Genomic DNA, 17168 nt, shown 5'->3' with positions numbered 1-17168 from the left:
AGGCTGTTGCAAAAGTGATTGTCCCGTGGGGTTTTATAGTGCGATGGGATGTGCAGATCTGCCAAACTGGGGGGAAGGTGTCCCCTGTCAGCCGGGGGCCGTGCTCAGTCTCACCTCGCTTTGCGTTCCCAGTGCATCGCTCCCAGGGGGCTGGCTGGAGTGCTCCTGCCGCCACCGGAGCAGATGTAAAAGTCTGCTACAGGTCTGTAATGTTAATTCAATGAGGAAACTTAATGGATTTTTTACATAAAATCAGCATTATAGACTCTTAATGAATGTCTGGAGAAGGCTTCATTAGCTGGCTTATTTTACAAGTTGAGATCAGATACTTGATGTAAATGACCCAAAAAGGCACTTGTACCACTCGTCGCAAGGGTCCAGATGGATGTGGCACCAGTACTGGGTGATGTGTAAATACACTGGTGTTTACTTTTATATATATATGGACACGTATAGAGCTCTGGAGCAAATCCACGTGTCCCTCCGTGATGAGCTAATGCCGCGTACTCCAAAGGACCTTTGCATGGGGTGATGTTAAGCACACCCTGAACATCAAGGGGCATCCTGGGAATGTCTTTTGCCTTGTGGCGGTTTGCTGGGGCAGGAGGCAGAGCTGGCCCCAAAGAGCTTCCCAGCTCAGATACTCACATGGAGGAGTCGCTCTTAGATCAGGCTCACGTTTAAGGAAGCGATCTGCCCGTGGACATGCTGAAACGAGCAGGTTTGTGTGACTGGGGTTGTTGGAGACGCCCCTTCCAGCACCAGCAGCTGGGACTGTATTGCCTCTCTAGAGCTGGACGGTGGTGATGAAAAGGTCGAGTGTTTATGGGTAAGGATTGGGGGGAAGGCCAACAAGGCAGGTATCACGGTGGGAATCTGCTTTAGACCACCCAACCAGGATGAAAAGGCAGATGAAAGAAATATTCTATAAGCAGCTAGGAGAAGTCATGATGGCTACCCCTTGTTCTCATGGGGGACTTGAACTTACGAAGTGGAAATACGATACAGTGGTGAGAAAACGGTCTAAGAGGTTCCTGGAGTGTGTGGAAGATAACTTCCTGACACAGTAGGTGAGGGAGCCAACTAGGGAAGGTGCCTCACTGGACTGGTTGTTTGCGAACAGAGAAGGACTTGTGGGTGATGTGAGGGTTGGAGGCTGTCTTGGGCACAGTGATCACGAAATGATAGTTTTTGATTCTTGGAGAAGTAAGGAGGGGAGTCAGCAGAACCTTGGACTTCTGCAGGGCAGACTTGGGCCTGTTGAGGGGCCTGGGTGACAGAGTCCCTTGGGAGGCAGTCCTGAAGGACAAAGGAGTCCAGAAAGGACATATCCTTCTATGATGTCACCTGCCTTGTGGATGAAAAAAAGATGGTGGCTGTAGTTTTTCTGGATTTCAGTGAGGTGTTTGATGGTGTCCCTCATAGCATCCTTCTGGACAAATTGTCCAGAAGGGGCCTGGACTCCCCACGAGCTGTGAGGGGATGGTTCGGGTTGAGTGGCCCTGGGTGCTGGTGCAGGTCCTGGATTAGCCCCCGGATGGCCTTCTGCTGAGTGCAGGGCTAGTGCCTGGGGCCGTTGGCTTCCCCGGGCTGGAGCCAAACCCTTCCTGCCTTCCTGTCCCTGAAGGCACCCCCCACCCCGGGTGTGGAGACAGTGACTGTGAGACTGTAGAGACAGGGCATGAGAACATGAAAAGATTTATTTTTGAGAACAACAAACAAGGCACTCTTATTACTTCTTCCTATACTATGTGTTTCTACCTCTACGATACCTACTTGCTACCTAAATCCTCCGCTCTTTCTATTCCCACCCCCCTCGAGGTCCAACCCCGTTGTCGGCAGCGGCGGTATTTGGTCCGCAGGTGCAGGTTGGGCAGTGGCGGCAGGTTGGAGCCCAGCTGCGCGGTGGCCCTGGCATGGGAACGGCAGAAGGTGCCGCCAGCGTGCCCATGGCCAACCATGGGGTGCGGAATGGAGGCAGGCCAGCCCCGGGGACCCGCCCAGCAGTGAAACGTGGCTGCCCAGATGGAAGCGTGGGGTGCCCCACGGCTGGTGTGAAGCGCCTGTTTGGGGCAGGAGGTGTGTCCTGGTGCGGTGAGGCCGTGGATGGAGCAGGAGCTGCCTCCTGGATGCCGGCAGGGCTGTGGCTGCAGTGCCGTTTTGGCGGGGCTGGACCTGCACTGCCCATCTGGGCGGTTGTGTCAGCCCATGGCCCAGTCGGTGTGGAGCTGGTGGTTGCAGATGTCCAGGTGTTGTTCTCCTGCTCCTCTGCAGCTCCTGTCGCCGGTTGACCATCGTGTGGTCTTTTCCTCGGGTGGCCGTCCTTCCCCTTGGGGCGCAGTGGGGATGCAGCTGGGGCTGTCTTTGTCTCGCCAGCACTGTGTGTGAACATCCGGAGGAGGTTGGGGTAATCTCTCTTAAAAAAGGGGCTGTAGTAGAAGAGCAGCTGCAAAAGGCGAAGGAGAGGAGTTAGTTGCCATCATTTCAAGAAGGAGCAAGACAGAGATCCGATAACTGAGCAGGTGCATCGGCCAAGACAAACATGGGTATTATGAGGGACTCTCTGGGGCACTTCAAACCTCAAGTTTTGGCTGAATAAAATGTTAGGATAGGGTTTTGTTAAGTAATAACCACCCTCGTGTTTCCGGCAATAGGGAGCAGAGCAGTGTAGGGTTTTCAAAAGCCTAAAAACTGATGGGAAATCCCAAATGCCACGAGTTTTCAGGCGCCTCAGTGTGGAATGGCCATGTTGGGAATAGCGCTGATGCTGACGTGTATCTTGTCAGCGTTCAGCAGATGCCACAAGAAGATGGAAACTTTTGGTGCAGCCAGATACAGAGCAAGCACAACAAAAGCATGATACCATGGGGCTATCCTTCCGCTTCACAGCTTCAAAGTAAGCAGAAATAACCCAAATCTGTTTTGTGGGCATTTCTGCTCCTCTGAACTCCTGTGTGGAGACTTCCTGAAAACGACCCGTGAGACACAATCGGGCCAGTTGCTCCCGTCCCCATCTCCTGCCTTGTAAAGGCTTATTTTATCTGAAGGTGGACTCTCCCCCAAAACGTCCCGAGGGTTCTTTGGTGTGCGGAGGAAGGGACGTACCTTGCCCAGAGCAGACCCTGCTGCTGCCAGTGCTTGCAGCTCCTTGATGGAGGTAGAGATGAGAGAATCCCTCTCCATTGTGCAGAATCCATGGAGGTTCAGTTGGAGAAGGAAGCCTCTCATGGAGGTGGTGTCAAAGATCTTCAGGGGTCCGCTCCTCCCCAGCACTTCCTTTCTAAAGAGTTTTTCTGCGATCACGATGCAGTTTCCATCATCGCCCCACCAGACTGACTGGAAGCGACGGCTGCTGACGATCTCCCAGAGCTTGTAGAGGAAGGAGCGGGCTGAAGACTGGCTGGTCTTTTCACAGATGTTGGTGAAACAAAATTGCATGATGGGAACCCAGGATTCATCAGGCAGACCTTGAAGGGCGTTTTCTTCACCAGGAGGTAGGGTGGCAGCATCCCAGGCTGCTCCCTTATCGCCTCCTGGATGGTGGGGAGAAGTTGAAGCCGCCCACCGATCTGGCTCCTCTGGGTCAGAAGCACAGGATGTCTCTGGCGAAGGCGGCTCCCCTTTAATTTGCCTTTCCATAGCGTGGCTGCGACTTCCAGAGGTGGCCCTTTCCACGACCAGCCAGGCTCGGTGCTGATCAGCAGAATGAAGGGCCGTGGCTCCAGCTGCCTGGGAAGTTCTCCAACGTCACCGTGATACCTGTGTTGCATCGCGGTGACATCACAATGCGGCGCCCATCTCCAGGAAAGAGGAGGTGGCAGACAGAATAAATTGTTCAATAGCCCTGTTTTCTTTTCGTGGAGAGAAGCGACGTGTTGTTTTTGAGCCAAGGAGTGAACGCGACTGCATTTGCATTTGGTGTGTCCTGCGAGGGCGGTGCTGCGTCCCGTTGCCCCGGGAGTTGGTGCCCAGGGAGGGATGGGGACGGCTGCAGCGTTGGGCACCAGAGTGCCCCGACCAGACCTGAAGTTTTTCCCTTGGGCCCCTTCCCCTCCTGCAGAAATGCCCGCACCCTCTCCTCTGGGATAAGCCCCGCTCCGGGATTTCAGTAGCGCTGCTTCTGTGGTGGCTGTCCGTGTACCCAGGTGATGCTCTCAGCTGTCAGCAGGCTCTGCGTGCTGCTCTGTGGGATGACCTCTAAAAGTGAAACGTTACCAAAATACATCTTGCAATGGGAATAAACTGTTGCTCCGCACCCCCATCCCTTTCTTGGGTTGGGTTCCTCTGCTTTTCTGCTCTACGGAACCTTTAGAACCCAAAGCAGGAAACTCCCTGATGTTCTCTCAACCTTTTGTCAAGCCATCAAACTGGTCCTCTGAGTCGGAGGAGCACAAGTGTGGGAACGGTGACTTGCCATTTATGGGTAGTGAAATTGTAAGGGACCAGTTTTGTCGGCCAAACGTTGCTAAGCCCATGGGGCCTGATGGGCTTCCCCTCTGAGTACTGAAAGATCTGGTGGATGTTCTGGCAGAACTCCTCTTGATCATCTACCAAAGGTCGTGGGAGTCTGGGGGGTTCGCTGCTGACTGGAAGCTGGCCAGTGTTCTTCCCATCTACGAGAAAGGTATGAGGGAAGAGCCAGGGAACTACAGAGCTGTCAGTCTGACCTCAGTACCTGGAAAAATGATGGAGGCAATGATAGCGGGTGCTCCTGAAAGGCATTTAAAGTACAATGCCATCACCAGGCACAGTCAAGATGGGCTCACCAAGGGAAAGTCCTGTTGCCCTGCTCTTATATCCTTCTTTGATAAGGTCACCCACCTCGTGGATGAAGATGGTGGGTGTAGTTTTTCTGGATTTCAGGGAGGCTTTTGGTGGTGTCCCTCCCAGCATCCTTCTGGACAAATTGTCCAAGTGTGAGATGAGCAGGTAGATGGTGTGGTGGGTGAAGAACTGGCTGGACAGCAGGGCTGCAAGGGTTGTAGTGAATGGGGCTACATCTGGCTTGACGATTAGCAAATTTGTTGACAATATCAAATAGGAGGTGCTGTTGGCTGTCTTGAGGGACGAGAGGCCTCGCAGAGGGATCTAAATAGACTGGAGCACTGGGCAGTCCTCAAGGGCATGAAATGGAGCAAGAGCAAATATGGGGTTGTGCAGCCCTGCAAAAAGGGATCTGGGGTGTTGGTGGGAGCAGCTCAACAGGAACCAGCAGTGTGCCCTGAGAGGCAAGAGAACAAACCGCATCCCGGGGCGCATCAAACACAGCATGACCAGCCAGTCCAGAGCCGGGACTGTCCCGCTGTCTTTAGCGTTGGTGCGTCCTCACCTTGAGCACTGTGTGCAGTGCTGGGCCCCAGCATTTGAGAAGGATGTGAAGGTGCTTGAATGCATGCAGAAGAAGAGAACAGAGCTGGTGAGAGGGCTGGAAGACATGTCCTCTGAGGAGCAACTGAGGCCTCTGGGTTTGTCTAGTATGGGGAGGAGTCTGAGGGGTGACCTCGTTGCTGTCTGTCACTTCTTGAGGAGGGGACATGGAGAGGGAGGTGCTGATCTCTTCTCCTTGGTATGCACTGATAGGATGGGTGGGAATGGCTCAAGGCTGTGCCGGGGGGGGTTCAGACTGGACGTTGGGAAGCATTTCTTTCCCGAGAGGGTGGTGAAACCCTGAAACGGGCTTCCCTGAGAAGTGGTCCATGCCCCGTGCCTGTCAGTGTTGAAGAGGCATTTGGACCATGCCCTTCATAGGATGCTTTAACTCTTGGTCAGCCCTGAAGTGTTGAGGCAGTTGGGCCAGACGATGGCTGTGGGACCCTTCCAATGGAACTATTCCGTTCTGCTCTATTTGAGATGACAGCCTCTCTGCAGAACGGTGTAAGTGAAGAGGTGTGAAGGGCGTTCTGGAGATGGCTGTTGCCTCTCTGTGCCTCTGTGACTCCAGAGCAGAGGGTATGGGTGCAGAGCCAGCACCCAAGGGTGGCTCTGGCATGGGTGAGCAGGCTCTTGGGTGCCGGGGAGAGGATGGGGCTGGACACATTGCCGCATCGAGCCCTGGCTGAGAGCGGCAGCTGCCCCGAGCCATGCGGGCTTCGGTCCTGATGGGACAGACCTGCCTGGCTTCCCTCTGTATGCAGAGAGGTGTTGAAACCCGGAGCATCGAAGGGCTTTGCCCGCAAGCATGGCTTCGCAGGAGAGCAGCTATGTTGCCCGAGCAGTGGGCAGGTCCAGCTATTGGAGAGTGATTGATGTTCCTGTGGGTGTTTTTCACCTTGAATTGCATTTACCCCGCATTTACCCCACATTTACATGCGCTGAGATATCTGCTGGGGCCCAAGTGCCCCGTTGAGAACCCAGCCCTGCTGCAGTGCCACCACCTTACTGTCCCTCCACTGTGACCATCCAGCAGCACATACCTCAGCTATCAGCTGAGCCCAGCTGCAGTGGACCATGGCAGGGAAGGTGGCGGCAAAACCGATTTTATTTCTCTCTCTCAACCTGTTCTTTCATTCCATGATGCCCTATGATTCCAGAGATGCCCTATGGCCTGGCAGGTCCTGCCCGCTCCTTTGCCGTCCACCCCCAGGTCTCCATCCCCTGCAGTGGCCTCTGTCCCCCGGCACCGTCTGATGGAGACTTTGCCATTTTTCTTCATTATTCAGCCATTCCTCTCTCTCTGGATGTCTATTCTTCAGGGATGGCTGTGATACAATATTTAGCTGGATCTTAAATGTTTACCAGTTTAGGAGCAACAGGTAATAAATCAACCTTTACAGCAGGCAGCTCTGAAAGGTGACTTGGAGGGTATATCCCTCACTTGAACTACATCTTGCCAAAGGAAGTTTTAATATCCAAATTATAGCTCTGAGTCTAGAAGGCTTAGAGATCTTGGAGATTTATAGCCCCTATTAATAACCAATTATTTCTCAAACACATTTGCCATGCAGTTAGGCCCAAGCCGTTAGATGGCCTGAAATGCTAAATGCTCTGTTAAAGCGCGGTGACAAACATCATATATTTTGTGTCGATGCTGGTTTCCCAGCTGTCGCGGTGGGAAGACATTCACATCCGTGGCCCTTGGACCGAGGCATCCATCAGCGCCGCGCTGGACCCATGGCAGGGAGCAGGAGTCGCCCCTGGGCTGCAGGCCCGGGATCGCTTTGATGTGGGGGAACATCCCGGCCATGGGGCGAGGGGGACCGCCATCCCTTGTTGCTGGTGCTACTGGTGGCAGAGCAGCTTCTAAAGCCAGTGGGGTTTGAGAGCAGAGCTGGAGCGGCCAAACGCTGCTCCATCATTGCGTGGGATCAGGCCTGTGCTTGCCGGTGCTGAGGCAGGGCCCATCCTGGGTCCTCCTGGACCAGCAAAGTCCATCTTCAGGAGCATTGGCTGTTGTGTTCGTGCAGTATGGAGAGCGTTTTGTGGCTGCTGGAGGGTGGACCTGACCTTTCAGCTTTGATCCCTCCACAAGCTGAGGGATCCTCCATCCAGCAATGTGTTGTGGGTCCAGCGTCCCTTCTTGGGGCCACCCCCTGTGCCAGCAGTCCCTCTCGGGGTCCAGTGCCAACCACTCCATTCCACTCGACGTTGCCTCTGATGTGTGATGCCCTCTCCCTGTGTCCCATTGTGTGTCCCCGGTCACAGCGAGCTGTGCCTCTTCTCTCCACAGCCCTGTTTGCAGTACTGGCCTGAGCCGGGGCTCCAGCAGTATGGCCCGATGGAGGTGGAATACGTTTCCGGAGCAGCAGATGAGGACATCGTGTCCCGTCTCTTCCGAGTCCAGAACATCACACGGGTGAGGGTCTCTTCTCTGGCTCCGTACCATCGCGGGGTGGTCGACGGGGGGGCTTCGTGCGTGTCTGTGAAGGTGCTCCCCAGGCATCTCCCAGCGCAGCGGTCTGGGTTGGGCGAGCTTGTGCAAGGGGTGCATCGGTTTTGTTAGCTGCTGCTTTGTGGAAGGGCTGGGGCATCACCAAGAGCTTCTGTATATGAGTGAAGACCTTTCTTTGGAGAGCGGAAGGGTGATGCATCTAATGAGGCTGCGCAATCCTAGAGCTTGCCATTGCCTGGCCAGGTAATTCTCCATATAAACTACCTGAATGGGGCTGTAGCTGCTGGTGTCTTCTTCAACCTAACCCAGCTCCTCCGGAGGATTCAGCCCCAGCTCTCCTTCTGACAGAGAGGAGCCTGTAGAATTGCCGTTGAGTCCATCCAGCCTTTCTGGAGTTCACGGCTCTTTGCAGGATTTTGGGTAACTCTGTAGGAAGGCCTTTCTCACCCTGCCAGGCACATATCATAGGATGGAGACTCCCCACGTGGGCATGATGGCTCCCCTGGGACCAGAGGAGCCTTTGTCCTTCAGGGAGAGAAGATCCGCACCTGTTTTCACCTGTTGTCCTTGTTGCATTGATGCTTGGCTGGTTCAGCTTGCCTTTAAATGAAGAGAAACACAGTGAAATTGGGAAGGGACAGGGACCGGGATGAACAGCCTGCGTGGGTGCAGAGATGTACGTGGGAAAAAAAAGGCTGATTTAACTACAAAAACCAGCTATGAAGAGGTTGCATCCCTGAGGTCTTTAAATCTCCCGAGGGTTGCCAAGCGGCTGAGGCCAGTGCCCCAGCGGAGATCGTCGGGCAGATGGGAATTAGGGAGCTTGGAAGGGAGTGTGCGGCTTGGCTGAAGGCCTGGCTGGGAAGGGTGCTTCGGCGTGGGAGCTGGGTCGAAGGAGATAAATCCTGATTATCTGGACTCTTAACGCAAAGAGGGGTTTGGTTCACACTCCCCGTGGGAGCATCTGGCATTTCCTGGGTGTCAGCACAAAATCCTTCCCCAAATGTGCTTTGCTCTCAGGTGGTTAGAATATACCCCGTGCTAAATTAAAATGCAGCGTGATTGAAATCTCTGGATCCAAGAAGATGTTTCCCCAGGGAGAAGATCACTGGAGGAGCGCGGGTAAATGCAAGGAGCTGCTTCTTGCCAAGCTTTGCCGTCTGGAGGGGAGCCGGGTGTTGGGGGGTGTCACAAGTCAGCCAGAACCAGACAGAGCTTTCACCTAGGCATCAGAATGGCTCCCAAAGCATTCCTTCCTGGGACTTCAGAGGAGTTTCCTCCTCTTTTAACTCCACTTATTTGTTTCATCTTCTCCCCCTGCCTTCCTGGCTTCCAGCTGGAAGCGAAAGTTCGAGCCTGGGGAGGTCAGCCCCTCCCAGCCACGTCACTGACCCACATCAGAGCACCCCAAGAGGTTCAGAAAAGCCCCCGTGCATTTGGGGTGGGCTAGTTGGAGTGGGCACCGAATGTCCCCAACACCCACCCCTCAGTTTGGGGGGTCCCTGTGGAGCCATGGGAATACCCAGTCCCACTGGTTGGAGATGGTCTGGTGCTCGCCCTGCTCATCAGGTATCGAATCGGGTGGAAGGAGCCCTCCAGAGCCGTCTGCATCTGATCCCCCTTTCTCCTCCAACGCGTGCTCCCCACACGTGTACCGCCGAGCCCTGCGATGCAGCTGGAGCGTGTGACCCGTGGTTTCATCCCATCAGGTCTTCCCGATGCTCCGAGTGCTCCAAGCAAAAGCCCCGCATCTGCTTGGCTAAGGCCCAGCCGTTTTTAGCCTCGTGGCTGTAATCTCCCTTCTGAAGCCTGCTAACCAGATTAGGTTTCAAAACTAACCAGATTACCGGGGTATTAAGGCGCACTTCCACCATTCCCTGCCTCCGTGGGTGGCAGCTTCTTGTCAGCCTCCTGGTTTACAGCGAACACAACAAAAACACATCCCGTGGGATCTTCTGTGTACAAGACGAGGACGCGATGGAGAAGCCTTGGGGAGGCTCAGGGATCTGGTAACAGGTTCTGTGAGATACACAGACAGTCTGAGATGCTGTGAGTTAGGATAAACCATAGCAGCGGAGCTGCCTGGGGTGGGATGGGGTGGTGGGACCAGTGGATCAGTGTGAGCTAGAGAGGAGAGCGCCAAACCATCCATCTTAAAGCACCAGGAAATGATTTTCCTCTCTTCTTCTACTATTAATGTCCAGCAACCCCCTCTTGCCCTCCATCAAACCACGAGTGGAGGCAAATGTGGGCAGCCCATGGCTTCAAGCTGATGAGGTTTGCTTTTCTAGTTGCAGGAGGGGCACCTGATGGTCCGGCATTTCCAGTACCTGCGGTGGTCGGCGTATCGAGACACCCCAGACTCCAAGAAATCCTTCCTGCACCTCCTGGCCCAAGTGGAGAGGTGGCAGAAGGAGAGTGGCGATGGCAGGACTGTGGTGCACTGCCTGTGAGTGTCAGCTAGAGAGGAGCAGGCTCTGGCATGGGGGGAGATGCCACCAGCTCAAGTGTCCACAGTTCTGCCTGGAAAACCCTCCAAAAAGCGCTCACTGGGGTGACATTGTCCTCAGGTGGTGCTCTCTCTCCCACAACATGAGTTTTGGGTGAGGCACCTTGTGGTCACCATGTCAAACCTTCTCCATGAGATGGATGTGACACCCACGAGCCGTATCCCTGCTGTTCACCTCAGTGCCCTGACCTGCAGCAGGGCTCGGCAGAGGTCCCAGCCTTGTCACCGCGTCCCGTGCATGTAACAGGCTCTAAAGGGCCGTGGCAGGAGCTGTGCAACTCCCACCGCTTTCTTCTCATCGAGGTGGCCATGCTCTCCATCCCCCTCCTCCCAGCTGGGTTTGGCTCACACAAACACCCGTGCACGCTCTGCTCGGGTGGGACCTAGCACGTTTCCAGATTGGTAGAGACAGCAGGCGAGCCTTTAATCAAAAATTAATTACAGCCTCGTCCGTCTTCATTAGTGGAAGGATAATTTGAGAACACGCTTTATAAAACACTGGCATCATGTTCTCTCTTCCTCTCCCTGGTCCCCTTCGCTGCCAGGGATGAGACGTGTTGGGGTGGGATGGTTTCAGCCCGGGATGGGGGAAGGTACGCAGCGAGCTGGGTGCAGGGTGAAACGTGGGGTGGTTCCTCCAGCCGGCACTACCTGACAGGTCATCAGTCCAGGGTCACCCTGCGGGTGGGAAGAGGGTGGGAGAGAGACACAGTGGCTTCCCCAAGGTCGCATGAGGAATTGGTCCATGGCAGTGCTGGAAACAACCCAAATGTCCAAGATCCAGCCCCCATGGTCCAAAATGGTGTTTTCATGCTCTGTCGTGGTTCTTGTGAGGACTGGAGGGCAGGATCCTGCCACCCGTGGGTCTAGTTCAGGTCGCCCAGTTTGGGAGGACTCTGGGGTATGAGCCCCTGCTCTGGGACATCTCCTGGGTTGCAGGGATGGATAGAGAAAGGGGCAATCAGAGGGAGCAGGAAGACGCTCTAATGCCATCTTCTCACTACTGACAAGTGTGTTTCTCCCACCAGGAATGGAGGTGGCCGGAGTGGCACCTTCTGTGCCTCCACCATGATCCTGGAGATGATCAAGTGTCACAACATGGCAGATGTTTTCTATGCTGCAAAGACCCTCCGCAACTACAAGCCAAATATGGTAGAGACCTTGGTAAGCGTCAGACACCGCCGGCGGTCCGCCCCAGCTGCTGGTCCCCACGCATGCCTCTGGCAGGGAGGAGAGGTGCTGGGGGATGCTCACCCCCCAAAAAAATTCCTTTCCCATCCCAAATCCTGATTAGTATTATGGGCATCCTCATGCAGAGCACGTCTCGGTGAGGGTGCCAGCACCGTGCCGCGGGTCGGGGCAGACAGGGAGGCGAGGCAGTTCTTGAAAGGAGCCTCGGGCTTGCCTTCATCACTCTGTGCCGACGTGTCCTTGGCATCGGCGTTGGGCTTGTCGGAAATCCTTCCCGGGAGTAATAAGGCAGGTTCGCATTAATTCACGGGATGTAATTGCAGCTCTTCGGAGGGTTTGCGGCGCCAGGAGCGGCGCCGAGGTGGAGTCAGACAAATTCCTGTCGGAAATATAAAAGGGAACCGCGTTTTGAGTGAAATGAATCGGTGGATAAGCTGCTGGGGGCAGCGATGGAGCCACGTTTCCCGATGGGGAGGCTGGAGGTGGCAGTGGGTCAGGGTGAAAAGCCCGTGCCCTATTTCAAGCCCTCGATAACAGGAAAGGGGATGGAGCAGGCGCGTGTCCGTCCCCGTGGTGGAGGAATCCAGGTGCCTAGTGATGTTTTAAAAGCAAGTCAGCCGGAAATGTTTACCCTGTTTGGATTAGAAAATCCCTAAGTTGCAAAATGAAATGGTTTTGAGGAGGGGATGTGATTTGCATTAGGAATTGAAGTGGAGGAGAAGGCGAGGGAGGGGACGGGGAGCAGAGGGAGGGATGCAGATAATGGAAAGATGATGTGACAAGCATGAAGCCGCCAGACCCATTGGGCTAAATTGCAAAGGTATTAAAAAAAGGCAACATTTCACATCAGGGCACAAGCGTCCTCCAGCCTCAAATGAACCTGAACCGTCTATTCTGGGAATCCCAATCTACTGGAGTCACTGGGAGGCCGGATCCTCGCCCAGTGTAAAGAGCCACAGCCCAGCGGAGAGCAGCCAGCCCATAGCACTTTCCCGCTGCCCGTGCATCTTCCCCCTCTGTTTCCCTGCGGGGTTTATTTTTATATGATGATAAATGGAAAAAAATCCCCTTTCTTAATCCAAAAAGCATTATGTGCTTTTAGTCTAAGCTCGCACAGCCTCCTCGCTTGGAAGCCCTTCTCCCCCGCTGCCCGCTCCCACCTGGGGTCCCCGAGCAGCCGCCCACCCACCCGGGGGATAACGGGATTTTCATGCCGGTGCTCAAGCTGCCGATGAGGATTTCAGGAGATGAGCTCTCCCTTTTCCCTCTCTGCTGTTGCACCCAGGATGCTCCCATGATGTGACGGTGCTCACAGCAGCATCAGAAACGTGATTTTGTTTGTTTTTTTTTTTCCCCACTTTGGCTGGTTTTGCTTCTTGGGTGCTTTCAAGCACCATCTCATGGAGCATCATCTCATGGGGATGGGCACTTCCAAGGTCCGACCTCCCTCTAGTTTTCTGCGCTGTGAGTTGTACGAGGACAGCAGAGCACAAGAACAGGTCACGTAAAGAACAAGGATGGACGAGACTGCCTTTGCAAGCCCAATTTCAGTGATTTTTGCTATAAAACCAGGAGCTGGCCATGTTGAGCTTCCCCTTTGCGCAGGTGGGGGGAACAAAAGGTGGGAAGATGCTGATACCGTCCGTAGCTGTCTCAGGAAAGGGAAAGGATGGGAAAGTGAGCCCGGTCCTGCCGTGGGCTCGGAGAGGACCTTTCCCACCCGCACCCCTTGTCTCAGTCCCGGCCATCACAGGCAGGTCAGACTTTGCTCTGAGCACCAAAATGCTGATTTTCAGAAGTGAAAGCTCCTGGGACTTCCCTTTGTGCCTCTTCCCCCATACAAAGCAAACACCCAGACCAAATCCCTGCCAGGGATGGAAAAATGGCATTATTTTTTTTTTTTTAATCCACAGCAGGAGAATGTGTAATGAGAAGTGCCCTGGCAGCCGGGGCAAGAGCGTCCCCGGTAATCCCGCACCCGGACCGTGGGTGCTCGCCTGGGCACGCTCCCCATTTGCAGCCTCCACTGAAGTCAAAAATTAAAACTCTTCTCGATTTCATGCCCATGGTTTTATTTTGGACACCTCTGACCCCAGACCCCATCATTCCCACGGCTCCGCCACCGTCTGATTGACACATGTCAGTCTCTGCGGTGGTGGTGGGGTTGCACATGGATGAGGCCGGATGGTGGAGCCCCGCACCGGTGCTGCCTGGTTCGTACCTTGGTGTAGTGAATAAACCATATTTTCGCGATAAGGGGACGTCGCAGCCCTTGTCCTTCCTTTGGGAGAGGCAAAGGTGCTGCGTGCCCCCGGAATGCAGGAAACTGGGCGCGTGTGGTGCCTTTGGATCTGGGGGATGGCTAGTCCCCTTCCCCAGTAATGGGTGTCATATGCTGAAAGTGGAGTTTCTCCCGGTTGTTCCTTCAACGGGACTGTCACAGGGGACAGGAGAGGGACGCAGCCCCCAGCGAGGGGTGACACGTGTGTTTGTCCTGTAGAGCCCCTCCCAGGCTTTTCCTTTGGGCTGTTGAAACTTGTTTTGCTTTAAAAAGGGATAGCTTTGGGAAATAGTTTACTCGGGATCATAACACACTCTCTTCTGTGTCTGAACAGGAGCAGTATCATTTCTGCTATGACATAGCACTGGAATATCTGGAGTCCCTGGAGACCAGATAGCACCTCGCCAGGAGAGCGGCAGCAAGGGCTTGCGCAGGGGTCATGCCAACCGTGCGTTTCGCACTCGGACGTTGTGTTAGTGCTGAAGGTGAGGAGGGGAAACAGCGAAGGACCCAACGAGAAAACCCATCCGATCAAGAAAAACGAAAGGACGCGGGGACGTGGCGGCCACTCCCCGTCTTCACCCTCCGCTCTCCATCTTTCCTTCCCGCCCCGAGCGTGTCCGAGCGGCCGTGGGTCGGATGCCACGACTTGTCCTGTCCCATCCCTGCATCGCTTTGAGTCGTGGTCGTGGGTTGGTGTGTGCAGGATGTGGCCCTGTGGCGCTGCCTGGGCATCTCTGAAGCAGCTGGAGAGGAGACCAGGGAGAGGAGGAGGAGGACAGAAGGAGCCGAGGCCGTTTCCCAGTAGAGAAGGATGGATATTTGGCAAAGAGACTTTGCTTTTTTAATTGTGCGTGGAGTCGAAGCTGCTCTTCTGAGGAGCCCAGACGGCTGCCGGCAGGTTTCGTCCTTGGTGGGGACACGCTCTGAGCCAGAGCAAAGACCCTGAGGGGAGCTCTTGAGTTTCTGCCTGTTGGCACCATGAGTTTGATCTTCGTTTTTTTTTTTTTTAGTTCTGTGAGTTGCGACATTTTGTGTATCCAGCCCTGGACAGAGCGGGGACGTGGGACAGTGGTGGGACGTGGAGGGCGCTGGGCACGTGATGTCCATCTGCAGGGAGTGACCTGGATCCCTCCTGGCGCCTTTGCAAAGCTTTTCAAGCAGTGGTTCCCCTGCATCTCCACACCATCTTCTCTATCTGTAGCAGTTAATTCCTCCTGGGCTGACCCAAAGGCACCAGCCTACGGGTCCATTTTTAACCCTTCCCTTGTCAATCGCTGCACATGAGACACCTTTGGTGCCCAGAAAATTCGGGTCTATCCCATATACCTCCTGGATGTCGCTCCCAGGCAGTTGCCCATTGATGCTGCTTGGCCTTTGCTGGGGTCAGCAAAGCAGGATGGTGGGGTTTGGTGATGGCATTGGTGTGGGATGGGCTGTGCTGGAGCCCTGAGCCGTGGCAGTGCTTCAGGGCTGGGCATGGGGAGGTCCCCATGGCCCCATTGCCACCCGGGGATGAGCGTATGGGGACGGTGATTGAAGGTGCCTGATACTTTTTGGCTTCATCCTGCTCTGGTTGGGTGTGAGATGTCACTTTTTCTGTCTGATGTTGTGATAATTATAGGGATTTCTGCCTACTGGGGAGAGCCTGGTTGTAATCAAGCCATGGTCAGGGTTTTCTCTGCCTGCGAATGGCCTCGAGGAGGTGCAACCAGAGGGATGTGGGTCTGGGGTCTGCCTCGGAGACTCGAGGAACCAAAGACAGGTTGCTTCTGTCTTGAGGGCCAGGGAGAACCCTTCACAGTCGCTTTTTTGGGGGATGGATCAGAACAGATGAGAAACTGTCCTCTATACGCTGGAGGTTGCGTGTGGGCAACCCCATCCTTCTTCCTCCCCCATCCTTCAGCCCCTCCATCCTTCAGCTCCATCTCCCTGGGGCAGGGGGAGCTTCCCCCTGGCTCTGCCTGCCCGCAGGCTGGGGGTCCGTCTCCCCGGGGAGTTGTGTTCAGACTCATATCACCACCAAAAGCTTTGGAAGATGCCGTTTGGCCGGACCGATCTGCAACGCAAAGGGCCACAGAGCCGAAACGGCTGTGCCCTGGGTGAAGAGACCCAGGAGATCTTTCCATCCACCTTCCAAGGGTGGAGGAGAACGACAAGATAAGATCTCTGTCTTCTCTCCACCTTGGAGGATGTCCCACCTGCTGCCTTGCAAACGCCTGGAAGTGGTGGTAGGGATTTCAGCAGCGTCGGGGAGGGTTTTGCCCAGACACTTGGCTTTCCCACACGCTCGCCGAATTTTTCACACGGCCTGACAATAACTTATTCCAAGGGCTATACAACATTTCCATCCCTGCTGTCTAACCCTGCCGTGTGCCCATGCTGTCTCGTGACCAAATAGTCTTTTTACCCCACCAGAGCCTGCAAAACAGTCCAGTTACACCAGTACTTTCAGTAACACCAGTACTTGCATCGCACGCCTTGACTTGGAATAAATTAGTGTCCTTTTCCCAACCCCCATCTCTCTGTAGACGTGTCCGTGCTGTCGTAGGGTGCTGCAGGGAAGGTGCTGCATGATGGGTGTGGAGAGGTTCTGGGGTGCAGAAGTTGTTTGGTTTTGTATGAGAATAGCTGAGCTGAGCCTCTGGAATTCCCGGGGATGGGATGGTGGTGGCACTGATCAAGCCCCAGAGCCTGGGAACTGGAGGGATGGTCCTGCTTCATCCCAGACCTTCCTGGAGCCTGGGCCACCTGCATCATCCTCCCTCCGGTCCAGAGGGAGGGAGCATCCCCCATTGCATTGCGGGTAAAGTGTTGCCAGAAAGAAAGAAAAAAAAATAAAAAAAAAAAAAAAGGAAAATTGAAACCCCATTTAGTCATAATGAGATGACAGACACCGGAGGAGTTGTATATATGTTTTAAAAGCGAGATTTTTTTTGTTTTGTTTGCTTTTTGATATTTCCTTCCGTCTCTGGGTTTTGGGGGCATCTTTTCTGAAGGGCAGACTTTGACATCAAAGTGCTGTAAGAACCAACTGATCTCCAACTCCTACTGAGATGCTCATATGATGTGAGGCAAGGACATCCTGTACATAGAAATATATATATAGAAATATATATATAGAAATATAAATACTGTTCTTAAGATGGATAATGTTTATTGGTATTACAGATTGGAGTGGTGCTTTCTTTTTCTTTTTAACAAAACAACAACCAAAAAGAGCAAAAAACATGAAGACCCGAGAAAAACACCAAATTGGAATGATTTTCTCTATACGCAGAAAAAGTGCCCCCGAAAGGGGCTGGTACCACAAAGTGGCTCCACCGCGGAGGGGGACGGTGTGGTGGGACGGAGGGAGG

General features: G+C 54.2%; 1 protein-coding gene across 1 annotated transcript in view; it reads left to right on the top strand.

Moving 5' to 3' along the window:
- PTPRU (protein tyrosine phosphatase receptor type U) overlaps positions 1-14281 on the top strand; it is a gene marked incomplete at its 5' end in the record, with an annotated part of 77274 nt that extends 62993 nt beyond the window's left edge. Inside the window, 4 exons of the mRNA XM_082494066.1 lie at positions 7667-7792; positions 10120-10277; positions 11366-11501; positions 14144-14281. Coding sequence (XP_082350192.1) covers positions 7667-7792; positions 10120-10277; positions 11366-11501; positions 14144-14206 — 483 coding nt within the window. The 3' untranslated portion in view covers positions 14207-14281. The remainder of the gene's footprint in view (positions 1-7666; positions 7793-10119; positions 10278-11365; positions 11502-14143) is intronic.
- Between the last annotated feature and the right edge of the window lie 2887 nt (positions 14282-17168).

This window comes from Vanellus vanellus (genome assembly GCF_965231255.1).
Source record: "Vanellus vanellus genome assembly, chromosome: 22".
NCBI lineage: Eukaryota > Metazoa > Chordata > Aves > Charadriiformes > Charadriidae > Vanellus > Vanellus vanellus.
The sequence above is the reverse complement of the archived record's forward strand: the minus strand, read 5'-3'. Positions and strand labels throughout refer to the sequence as shown.